Consider the following 13,490-nt stretch of genomic DNA (forward strand, 5'->3'; position numbering starts at 1 on the left):
GTTGCACTAGAGACAACATAGATAATCTACTTCTTTGAAACCCGTTAATCTGTCACTGTTTGCATTGAATTCGTCCGGATTAAAATTAAGCGTAGTTTAACGCATATATATAGAGTTTATTTCCTCCAAGTTTCAGGCCATAGGCCCATAGAACATACATGATATCAATAAAGTGTATGCATAAATACATGAAAGGAATATAATACATAAATAATACATCAGTGAATTGTGCGTGACTCGCGTAATCTAAAAGCGTGGTAGATATATTTAGCAAGTTGTGTAATAGTGTATTTACATTTAGAAGACATAAGATTTACAATTTTTTCATAGGATGGATTAGTGTGAAAATATGTATCAATAAAATGTAAACGTAATGTTGAATATGAAGTACAAATAAGAAGGAAATGATATTCATTTTCAATGTAGTTGAAGTCGAGTTTAACGAATAAGTGTTACAGAATAGAATATACCCTTCGTATACACGTAGGTGTGTCTATCAGAATATCCGGAAAGCAGGGTGTCCGGCCTAAGGAGGTTTAACTGTATTGCTCTCCTTCCAACTACTTGGAGCAGAAATAAGAACATTGTTGTTGTTTTTCATTTAAATAAAGCGCTGAAGCAAGTATGTGTTTTTGTTAAGTGTAATCTAGTTTTACTGAACTTCACATTAAAATGACACCAACCCATTAATTTCGATGATCGACCGGTTGCGATGATCAAATCATCAATCATGATTTTGCAAGCAGTCCCCAACACTAATGTCCTGACTAACTTTAGTCGATTCAGTGTCGTTTGACTCGAATACTTCAACGCTTACCCGTGAAGATCCGGAGTAGAATAGATCTTCAGCAACCCCTGCTTGCCGTAAAAGGCGACTATGCTTGTCGGAAGAGGCGACTAACAGGATCGGGTGGTCAGGCTCGCTGACTTGGTTGATGCATGTCATCGATCCTAATAGCGTTGATCGATGCTCATGATGCCAATCACTGGTTTGTCTGGTCCAGACTCGATTATTTACCAACCGCCGTCATATAGCTGGAATATTGCTGAGTGCGGCGTTAAACAAAAAAATCGCTCACTCTCTTCAATGCTGGGCTCGTGAACATCCGGTTAGAACAGGTTTTGTCGTAAGAGGCGACTAACGGCGTCCGGTGGTCAGGCTCGCTGGCTTGGTTGATGAATGTCATCGTCTCTCATTCGGTAGATCGATGCTCAAGATGTCAGTCACTGTATTGTCGGGCCCAGACTCAATTATATACACACCGCCGCCATTGAAGCTCGAATATGTCTGCGTTGGGCGTTAAACAACAAACAAATTATAATTGCTGGCGTGATGTAGTTACAATAGTTCCTTAATACAGCTCAATACCGCACATAGCAACACGGTTAGCGTGTGTGTTAAGGTTTGAGAGATAATTTACTTGCCTGTGATATCAACAGAACTGACTTGCAGCAGGAAGTGGATATGCAGTATTGTATCTAACTATAGGAAACTATAGGAAATGCTTACAGACAAGTCACGTGGGTCCGTGCAGTCTTCCTTGTTTTGAGGAGTGACAAAGTTCATATGCTTGACTGCCCCGTCAACATCCAGACATCGCATGATCATCGACTACATATGACGCTGCGACTACAGGGGAAGGAAGCGAGGTGAGTGGTTGTGATCTATCACTCTATTTGACATCTTTTGTATAAGTAATTACGCGTATTTGAAGGCAAGTGTTTTAGAAAGCGACCAGGTTGTATTTGTCGTTAGATCACGACGCATACTATTTGCTAAAGCGTCGCAGATTAGGATCGGGGATCTATTACGAAAACACTGTGAAACAGTCCGTAGCGCTGAGAGGGGAGCGAGACAGAGATGCGATGTATGTGTTTTTCTCTGGTTTGTTTGTTTGTTTGTTTGTTTGTTTGTTTGTTGTTTAACGCAGCACTCAGCAATATTTCAGCTATATGACGGCCGTAATTTCTAATTCTAGTTTCCTTTTTGAATGTTAAGTAGTTAAAATTTACATCCTGAAACAGTTTTTATATAACACAGTACAGTGAACCGTGTCACGAAGAGGGTCGCATGTAGTTTGCTTAGTGCCTCTATCCATTTCCCCTGAATGCTTTATAAGTCTACAGGGGGCGGTCGGGTAGCCTAGTGGTTAAAGCGTTCGCTCGTCACGCCGAAGACCCGGGTTCGATTCCCGCCGTGATATTGCTGGAATATTGCTAAAAGCGGCGTAAAACCATACTCACTCACTCAGATACATAGTTCTCAATGTTTCTATGGTTCGCGTTTCTTTTGGTTGTGAGTATGTATGGTGAAGGCCAGTTCTGTCTGTCCAAATAGGATACATTGTTTGGCTGTGAACCGAATTATGTGTAATCAGATAACGAGTTTGACAGATGGAATCACGTGGCAAACTTGAGGAACTTCATTCCTTAATCCTTGGAGCTTTTCTTACTAAGTGTGGTGACCATAGATATAGTTACATCTTCCTTGTCAAGCTTCTGACCAATGTGTGACAGATAAAAAACAAATGTAATCTGAAGTTGAATGAGAAAACAGTTTAACACGTCCCATTTTAATTCTGGAAACCCAAAAGTCCAGAAACTCTACGCTCTTTGCCCAGTCTCGGTTAAAGGTATTTACAAAATTAAACATGCCGTTTTCATGGGAACATACCAAGGAAGAAAAAATGAAAAAAGAATTGTTCAAAAACTCAATATTTAGACTATGTCGCCCATGGGCCTGCCCATGGGCGAAGTGTGGCCCATGGGCCTGCCCATGGGCGAAGTCTGGCCGATGGGCGAGAATATGTTCCTGAACTTAAAACTCATGATTTTGTTTCGCAAATACATTAAATGTATTCATTGAAGTATCATGACACAAAATTAAACTCATTTTAACCTAATTCAACGATTTTATAGCGATATTGAAATATTTCGCCCATGGGCGAGAAAAAGGTTATACTTAGTAAAAATTATACTCAGTGTCTCCGCAAAGTAATATAGTACGGTACTTAGAGTACATGTGAAATTATACTCAGATTAGGGAGATGTTTAATCCATATAACGTGTTATTATTCTACCTAACAATGTATTTAATGAAATGAATGCAAAACAAACTCAACGGCTAAAAGGTTTCATTGAAAAAACTACCCCTAGTCTTGACTAATAAAACAACTGCAACCCGACACAGATTAAACGCAACTTACAAACACAATCATAATCTGGTTAGTCTGTATCACTCAACGAGGCCGCTTCCTCTGCCAACAGTATGACAGTATTTGGCAGTTCAGTAATTAGGAGCCAAAACCAGGCAGGTACGCTGGTCACACTTGACTGGTCTGACTGATGATTAGGTCGTCTGACAATTGGGAGTAAACCATAGCAAGAAGTATCTGCGAAACTATTTGCTCCTTTTATGGGACCGATTAGTTTTATGACCATGGGCCTCGGCACAAGCGTGGTGCTGGAAGACAAGTTATACATGTACATCCGATATGGTGACTGTTTTTCGCTATTCATATTCTAAATACATTCATAATACCACAACATTTTAGTACTCCTTGAAACTTTACAATCACTTCAATACGTACAATAGATTGAACGAGAACACTTGATATATTGCAGATTATTAAATCATTGTCTCTATTATCAGACGCTACGTTTGTATCGTTTGCATTGTACAAAGAAATATTTTATCTGTCCTTTTGCAGATTTAGCCTCAGAATGTGCTCATTCGAATTAGGAACGAAAATAATTGCTTATCATGAGTATATATGATACAGTTAAAAGTTACTTGTACACTGTAGACGTATTCACTTTAAAGTCGCATACGACCTTCGCGAGCGATTTGAATGATCCAGGTTAGTTGGAACGAAGTCTAGAAAGGGTTATAAAGTTATGTATTTGGTAATGACTAGGTTTGTTAAATATAATTTTTTAAATTCCTTTTATTTCAATATGTAAAAACATAACTATGCGCTTAAAAACAGAGCTGACTTGATGGGAGATAGCCACCTCAGATTGTCTGTTGGACACGGTTTAACCTTACTGTGTCCTCACCCTGGTTGTTGTTACCGTTGTTATAAGGGATTAAGAGCTACGGCTCATTGCATTTTTGGTTACAGTCTGTATCACTAAAGTGGACATGTGCAGGTGAACTCTGTTCAATTAGTATATGAAATGCCCCAAAATGTGAACTCCAGACAATAATAACCTGAGGGTAAATCCACGTGCCTCTGCCTTTCCCCTCGTTCACCTTCGAAATCCTTGATTATTATATCATGCCAGAGTTCTGAAATTCAGCGACAATGTTGCTGAACAGTAGAATCTGATGGACGTTTAGTGCAGAACCTGTTTGACACTATGGGTTCCAGGACCACTAACACTCTGAGCTGAAAAAGTTTGGTCCTTATTATTGTCTCTCCATTTACCATGGCTGACTGCACTAATACCCTTTTAACAGTGGACACCGATATCAGTATACATGTAGGCTTTTTGTTCAAAAAGGAATATGCAGGAAATTATATGTAACAATTAACTGTGTACTAATTACATGTTTGAATGTTATCAGTTTTACGTCCTGAAATACAGTGATGTAAGCATCTTCTAAAATCTTCTAAAAATAGAATAATATACAAAACTCTCTGCCGTATTTTTTTGTGGAAATCATTCGATCAAGTAAAAATGACTGCATGACAAGACGAATCAACTATTTATACCCGATAAAAGAAACTGCCGTATTTTAGGAACAGTGCTATAACAAGACATTTGAAATTTCTAACAAGCAGATACATTAGAGACAGTGATTAGACTACAGGTACGTAATCCGTATCAATCAAAGGTGTAAAAAAACTGAAAATCATATCTGTCGGAGACCTACCAAATTACCACGTTTTATCATTACTATATTTATTACAATGCAAATACTTTAGTGATACATTTTTTAGAGGAGAGGGCATACACACAAGTATATTGCTTCCGTGTGTGAATGCAGGTTGTACTTGGTATCTCAGTTCTCAGTTTCATACCGGTTGTATAACTGAATTTGTATATGGAACCATGCGTACAGCATGACAATTACTTGCTATTCGTCAGTTTACAACACACATAACACGGTCAAACAATTTTAGGCACCGCTTTTGCGAGTTATTTAGTACAATAATGTTTTATTAAAATCTATTTCAATTTGTTTTCACCATTTTCCCTATTGACAGTCGTTGTTACGTGCGTCACTAGGTAATTAGTACGGATTGACCTTGTTTATTGTTTCTATACTTTGAGGATTTCTGTGGCAAGTGGCGGACGTAATTCAAACTCCTTCCGCACTGACACCGCATCAAATATATTTGTGTACCGATTACGTAACTCTAATGGACAGGGTGGGGTGGTAGTTCACCGGACGACACTGTGTATATTGGGCGGCTCCTTTGATATCTCCTCCAAACATACCTTTATTGAATGACCCCATTAAACGATGATACACATCTCGATGAATATACCAAGGCACTAATTCATCTTTCATAAACATTTTTTTGTCTTTGTGCTTAATATATCCACATATCAACGAACATTTGTAAAACATGTATCCTAAAAAAAAATAAACATTTTCAGGCTAGGTATTTGCCCACAGCAACACCTGCATAACTGTTTATTCACGCGTGGTGTGGCAGATTGTAATTGACCGACAACAAGTATTGTAGAATCACCTGTAAATAAGGCCGACACTGTAATTAGACACAACGTACTAATGAGAATATGAGAATTATCATAAGAAGGCTGTTACGTTTTTCTTAACTATTACCATTTTCATACCAAAAGAGACAATGCAGTTAAAAGTTGCTTTGGTGTCACAATATTCACTCACGTTTTCCTCAATCGCATTGAAACATAATTCCCACTGGTCAGTTCGAAACCGCATGTAATTCAATAATTATTTCGAGATTTCGTTAGAATGTAAGATATTCAGCCAAACGTTACGCAATAAAAGACAAATAGTTTTTTCCATTTAAATACAGTGTGATGTATCAACGGGAAATGAAATGGGAAATGAAATAGAAACTAACTAAAATTTAATGTTGTGGAAAATAACTCCAATGAATTGGAGTACACGCACATGAATACGTATGATAAACCGCCAAAACGTTTTGAGAGGTAAGGCCGGGTTCATTAAAGATCGCTACAATATGTAAAACAGGTGAAATTTGTAGAACTAAAGGAAACATCCACCCAAATGCCCTTTTTAAATAGTAATGTAATGATATAATATAAAGTATATTTCACATGATACAATATACTTTGCAAACAGTTAGTTGATGCTTGAAAGGGACTGACGAAGACATGGGCGAAATATTTTAATAACTCCGTAAAATAGTTGAATTAAGTAAAAATTAGTTAATTTTTGTGTCATGATACTTGAATAAATACATTTAATGTATTTGCGAAACAAAAACATGAGTTTTGAGTAAAGGAACATGTTCTCGCCCATGGGCCTGCCCATGGGCCAAACCTTTTTCTCGCCCATGGGCGAAATATTTCAATATCGCTATAAAATCGTTGAATTAAGTTAAAATGAGTTAAATTTTGTGTCATGATACTTCAATGAATACATTTAATGTATTTGCAAAACAAAATCATGAGTTTTCAATAAAGGAACATATTCTCGCCCATGGGCCTACCCATGGGCCAAACCTTTTTCTCGCCAATGGGCGAAATATTTCAATATCGCTATAAAATCGTTGAATTAAGTTAAAATGAGTTAATTTTTGTGTCATGATACTTCAATAAATACATTTAATGTATTTGCGAAACAAAATCATGAGTTTTAAGTTCAGGAACATATTCTCGCCCATGGGCGAAATATTTCAATATCGCTATAAAATCGTTGAATTAAGTTAAAATGAGTTAAATTTTGTGTCATGATACTTGAATGAATACATTAAATGTATTTGCGAAACAAAAACATGAGTTTTAAGTAAAGGAACATATTCTCCCATAAAAGGAGCAAATAGTTTCGCAGATACTTCTTGCTATGGTTTACTCCCAATTGTCAGACGACCTAATCATCAGTCAGACCAGTCAAGTGTGACCAGCGTACCTGCCTGGTTTTGGCTCCTAATTACTGAACTGCCAAATACTGTCATACTGTTGGCAGAGGAAGCGGCCTCGTTGAGTGATACAGACTAACCAGATTATGATTGTGTTTGTAAGTTGCGTTTAATCTGTGTCGGGTTGCAGTTGTTTTATTAGTCAAGACTAGGGGTAGTTTTTTCAATGAAACCTTTTAGCCGTTGAGTTTGTTTTGCATTCATTTCATTAAATACATTGTTAGGTAGAATAATAACACGTTATATGGATTAAACATCTCCCTAATCTGAGTATAATTTCACATGTACTCTAAGTACCGTACTATATTACTTTGCGGAGACACTGAGTATAATTTTTACTAAGTATAACCTTTTTCTCGCCCATGGGCGAAATATTTCAATATCGCTATAAAATCGTTGAATTAGGTTAAAATGAGTTTAATTTTGTGTCATGATACTTCAATGAATACATTTAATGTATTTGCGAAACAAAATCATGAGTTTTAAGTTCAGGAACATATTCTCGCCCATCGGCCAGACTTCGCCCATGGGCAGGCCCATGGTCCACACTTCGCCCATGGGCAGGCCCATGGGCGACATAGTCTAAATATTGAGTTTTTGAACAATTCTTTTTTCATTTTTTCTTCCTTGGTATGTTCCCATGAAAACGGCATGTTTAATTTTGTAAATACCTTTAACCGAGACTGGGCAAAGAGCGTAGAGTTTCTGGACTTTTGGGTTTCCAGAACTAAAATGGGACGTGTTGTTTGTGAAATGCTGGACTTCCTGGTAGATAACCGTTGTTTTGAATCACCTTGATTATGACTCTTGATGTGACAACAACTTGGTGGGGCCAGCATCAAACTAAAACCTAACTTACCCGCTAGGAATCACTCACTCACTCACTAACAATATAAGCTGGACTGTATTTCAACGAGCAGATAAAGTGATTGTCAGATAAAACCTCATTTTATCGCCTTCTTCTTCCTAATATCAAACGCACAAGTGCTATTGCACACTCTGATACTACTTTTGTTGGATCTGGTCTTTCGTTACCTGTTCCAGAAAGTTCTGGCTTTTTCAAAAATAACAAAATTTTCCATAAATTCTGCAATTGCTGCGGGATATAAAGTATAAGTAGAGTAGTGAGTGAGTGAGTTGGGTTTAACGCCGCTTTTAACAGTATTCCAGTTATATCACGGCGTGTCAGCTTAATGTGGGAGGAAAGCCCGAAGTGATACAGGTCTCAGACGTTTACCACTTCGGTGAAACCCACGAGCACGGGTATGGTGCTGACAAACCTAGAAACATACTCGGGGCGAACTGGGATTCGAACCTACAATATATAGGTAGATGATGACCATATTTCAATTATGTATACGTTGTTATTTGTTTTGCAGATTGACCCCAATGGCTCTCAAAGACTACGTTCCTTTGTTACTTCTCATGACCATATCCAATGGAGGAAACGCCAACAAACCCTGTTTGCCATGCACTTGTTCCAAAATAATGCATGAAGACTGTTACTATGCGAACTGTTCCTACCTGAATTTGACGGCGATTCCACCGACACTGCACCGCGAGATTTGTTATCTGAATCTCCATGGAAACGTAATCACTACCCTTAATAACTCGGATTTAAACTATTATACAATGTTGACTTCCCTTGATCTCTCCTCTAATGTTTTGTCTGAAGTCCAAAATGACACATTTAACAGTGTTGGGGATTTGGCCTTTCTTGACCTGTCCACAAACAGACTCAACTTTACGTTCACATCATCACAGATATTCTCTCCCTTGACGAAACTGAAAGTTTTGAACATCAGCAACAATACTTATCTCGACATCCCTGATATGATCCTGTGTCATCTGATGTCTCTTGAGCGTCTCACCATGGATGGTTTTCAAAGTCCTATTGGTAATGGATGTGGTGTGATGTACAATCTTACATACCTATCCCTATCTGGTGAAAATGGGCGTTGCAAAATTGATTACTTGTCCGAGGACTTAGTGCAAAACGTCCCGATGCTGGAGTATCTTAACGTTTCTTATTGTAAAATCTTTACGGTAAAACCTGGAGCTCTTTCCTTCTTGCGGAACATTGACACTCTAGATATATCAGGTAACACCTACTTAAAATTCAAAGGAGTCGAGAATGCTACGACTGGACTGGATAAATCAAGACTTAGAAAACTTTATATTAACCAGATGGTGGGAAAACATACTATTTGTGTTTTGGTGCCACAATCGATTGGTTTAAATCTTCAAAATACTTCCCTGGAAACAATAGAGGCTAACGACAACCGTATCGAATTAATTCACGAAGATGTGTTCAGGCTGTTGCCAAATACACTAAAGACTGTCAGTATCAGGAACAACCGTCTCACCTACGGTGCATACATCTGGTATCTACAGAACCTGACAGGACTAGTGTCACTGGACTTGAGTTCAACGAGGGGACTTCACAAGTTACCATTTGCAGAACCGGATAACTATTCCAGAGACCTTTCTTCTCACCATCAAACTGACAATTGTTTAACAACACCAAGAAGAGAGATATATTTGGGAGATTTTCTTCATGAAAGGTCACTGGAACATCAACAGAACATCACACCCTATGGTGTTCCACCTAAACTGAAAACCCTGAAGTATACTGATTGTAAATTAGCATATGATTTGTCGAAATTATATTTTGCTGAAAATAGCCTGAGGCATGTTGATCTGTCTTATAACATTTTTGCTCTGTGGCTTGGTCCTGTATATGGTTTAGAAAATGTTACCCATCTTGACCTCTCAGGAAATCTTGCAATGTATATCAAAAAAGATTTTTTTGTAAACTTTCCGTCACTTACACACCTAAATATATCCCACAATGCTCTCAAAATGTCTGATAATGGGCAATATTTACGGAATCAAAGCAAAGTAGAAGTTTTAGATTTGTCCCTCAACAACATATTGTTCTTGAATCGCAATTTCCTCTCAGGACTGAAATCATTGAGGACATTGAATCTTTCTTATAACTATATGGACAGCCTGTTTGTAGATCTTGAAAATAACTTAAATCTTACGAGTATAAATTGTTCAAACAACAACATCAAATATATCTCACGACGAACGAGAGCCCAGATGGACAGGATAGCCGAGTTTCACAAGTTTACAATAGACCTTTCGGGAAATGACCTCCGATGCACATGTCAAAATATAGAATTTCTTGAATGGTTACTAAACTCCAAAATTCAGGCAGCAAACAAAGAACTGTATCGTTGCGTAGACATTAATGGGAAAGTGATACACTTTAAAGGTCATGACGTACTAAAGAATCTGAAAGCGTCTTGCGCTAACTTCATAGCCCTAGCTATGGGACTAATTGTGACACTCGTCCTGATCTTTTCTCTGATAGTGGGAACTATTTGTTATCGATATCGATGGAAAATAATTTACATTTATTATGTGTTCAAACTGAGACTAAGAAACAACATTGAGTATGAACGTATTTACGATTATGACGTTTACGTGTCTTACGCTGACCTTGACCTTGATTTTGTCCGCAAGGACATGATTCCAAAGCTAGAACACAAGCGGGGTACGAGACTTTACATCCGGGATCGAGATTCCCTCCCAGGAGCTACTATTGCTGAGAACATCATCGACGGGATAAGGAGCAGCAAGAAAACTGTGTTGTTGTTGTCCCAGGCGTTCCTGAAGAAGAAGTGGTGCAGGTATGAGTTACACATGGCCAACATGGAGAGCGTGTCTACTGGCCGATCTGTGATGGTCATCATTATGCTTGAGGATATTCCTAATAAGGACATTCCACCCGAGATCCTCTATGATGTGCAGAACAGCCGTTTCATAGACTGCCCAAACGATAGCAGCGATCAGGAACTGTTCTGGGCAAATGTGTCCGCGGCGATTGATAGTTAGATTGTTTTGTAGGTTATCTTTTATATATACATAGAGATTATGATACGAGCATGTGTGTCACACTGATGTTACGAATCGGATGTCAGAATGTGTGTATTTCACGAGCGAGAGGGAGGGTGAGACATGAATTCTAACACGAGTTTCGTAAAATCAATGTGAGACACATGCGAGTGTAAAAATGTCTTTATTACTCAATATTTTCAGCTCTGCTCTGATCACGACCGTCTTGTTAGTAAAGCATGTTCATATTCTTCAGCTATGACGTCAGTCAGACCTTTCGTCACAATGACGTCAACTTCGTCACTTCGGTGAAACCCACGAGCACGGGTATGGTGCTGACAAATCCAGAAACATAATCGGGGCAAACCGGGATTCGAACCCACAATCGCTTTGCGGCGCCTCAGACGACTGAGCCACCCGTGGCACACCCCCCCCCCCCCCCACACCCCCCCCACCCACCCCACCCCACCCCCCCCCACCCCCCCACCCCAATCCCGACAAAGAGACTTCAGGAAGCGCCTTAGTTCTTTTGAGCCGGAGTGCCTAAATTTAAAAACACACATATACAGAATGAGATTACATGAACGTAAATGTAACAAGAGGCTTGCTCTACGTATTTCACAGGTACACAGAGTAATAATAAGTTATAGTGATTCACCAGCAGTACAATTTAGTGCCTTGTAAGAAGAGTTTGTAATGTGTTTGCCAACCATAAAGCGCCTTACTAGGAGCTTGAGTTGTGGACTCCCTAGGGAGTTGAGAAAGACTATGAAGACCAAATGATCCGTTAACTAGAGTAAAACTACGCCCAGCGCTTTGTGCGTGCCCCTTCTTGGTGTGGAGCCTTGCCCTACACAATCTGTGTGTCCCACTGATTTGCCACATTTTAAGCGACCAGATTGTTACCCTTCCGCATTCGACATGTGTTAAGTGTGAGCGAAGAGTTAATGATGCGTCATGCCCCAGTTAGTGACTTTTCCGTCTTCCCGAGGAAAGGGTTTTACCTCCTCGTCGACATCTTATGTATCGATTCATATCGTGTATCGATGGGGTTCCCAATCTCCTCTCTTATCGAGATGGAGACGGATGGCTGTCGTCAAAGGCGCCACAATTCGCCCTGTAGAATTGCGTTCCTTGGGCATGCCAGAAACCTATGTTTATGGGTTCGAATCCCGGTTTGCCTCGACTGTGTTTCTAGGTTTGTCTGCACCATACCCGTGGTTTCACCAAGGTTGTAAACATCAGAGACCCGCATCACTTCGTGAAATACGCCGTCATATAATTGGGATGCTGTTTAAAGCGGCGTTAAACCTAACTGACTTTCTCACTCTCTTGTCGAATCTTACTGTAAGAATGTGTGCTTTTATCTGCGTTGTACTGGAGACAACATAGATAACCTACTTCATTGAAACCCGTTAATCTGTCACTGTTTGCATTGAATTCGTCCGGATTAAAATTAAGCGGAGTTTAACGCATATATATATATAGAGTTTATTTCCTCCAAGTTTCAGGCCATAGGCCCATAGAACATACATGATCTCAATAAAGTGTATGCATAAATACATGAAAAGAATATAATACATAAACAATACATCAGTGAATTGTGAGTGACTCGCGTAATCTAAAAGCGTGGTAGATATATTTAGCAAGTTGTGTAGTAGTGTATTTACATTTAGAAGACATAAGATTTACAATTTTTTCATAGGATGGATTAGTATGAAAATATGTATCAATAAAATGTAAACGTAATGTTGAATATGAAGTACAAATAGGAAGGAAATGATATTCATTTTCAATGTAGTTGAAGTCGAGTTTAACGCATAAGTGTTACAGAATAGAATATACCCTTCGTATACACGTGGGTGTGTCTATCAGAATATCCGGAAAGCAGGATGTCCGGCCTAAGGAGGTTTAACTGTATTGCTCTCCTTCCAACTACTTGGAGCAGAAATAAGAACATTGTTGTTGTTTTTCATTTAAATAAAGTGCTGAAGCAAGTATGTTTTGTTGTTAAGTGTAATCTAGTTTTACAGAACTTTACATTAAAATGACACCAACCCATTAATTTCGATGATCGACCGGTTGCGATGATCTCATCATCAATAATGATTTTGCAAGCAGTCCCCAACACTAATGTCCTGACTAACTTTAGTCGATTCAGTGTCGTTTGACTCGAATACTTCAACGCTTACCCGTGAAGATCCGGAGTAGAATAGATCTTCAGCAACCCCTGCTTGCCGTAAAAGGCGACTATGCTTGTCGTAAGAGGCGACTAACGGGATCGGGTGGTCAGGCTCGCTGACTTGGTTGATGCATGTCATCGATCCTAATAGCGTTGATCGATGCTCATGATGTCAATCACTGGTTTGTCTGGTCCAGATTCGATTATTTACCAACCGCCGTCATATAGCTGGAATATTGCTGAGTGCGGCGTTAAACAAAAAAATCGCTCACTCTCTTCAATGCTGGGCTCGTGAACATCCG

General features: G+C 39.0%; 1 protein-coding gene across 1 annotated transcript; it reads left to right on the forward strand.

Annotated features, from left to right (window-relative positions):
• Positions 1-1,271: 1,271 nt before the first annotated feature.
• On the forward strand, positions 1,272-11,371 carry LOC124114652 (toll-like receptor 4). The gene is made up of 2 exons (XM_046475325.2): positions 1,272-1,650; positions 8,483-11,371. The coding sequence occupies exons 1-2, from the start codon at positions 1,568-1,570 to the stop codon at positions 11,004-11,006; spliced, it is 2,607 nt and encodes an 868-aa protein (XP_046331281.2). The 5' UTR covers positions 1,272-1,567; the 3' UTR covers positions 11,007-11,371.
• Positions 11,372-13,490: the final 2,119 nt, after the last annotated feature.

The sequence above is a fragment of the Haliotis rufescens genome, unplaced genomic scaffold (assembly GCF_023055435.1).
Source record: "Haliotis rufescens isolate VD_foot unplaced genomic scaffold, xgHalRufe1.0.p SCAF_7, whole genome shotgun sequence".
In the NCBI taxonomy this organism is placed as follows: domain Eukaryota; kingdom Metazoa; phylum Mollusca; class Gastropoda; order Lepetellida; family Haliotidae; genus Haliotis; species Haliotis rufescens.

What these genes read in the sequence shown, in the direction of transcription:
- LOC124114652 (XM_046475325.2), top strand. Translation starts at nt 1,568, where the DNA reads ATGCTTGACTGCCCCGTCAACATCCAGACATCGCATGATCATCGACTA. An exon ending in CTACAGGGGAAGGAAGCGAG is followed by an intron (nt 1,651 to 8,482) that starts GTGAGTGGTTGT and finishes TTTGTTTTGCAG; the next exon opens with ATTGACCCCAATGGCTCTCA.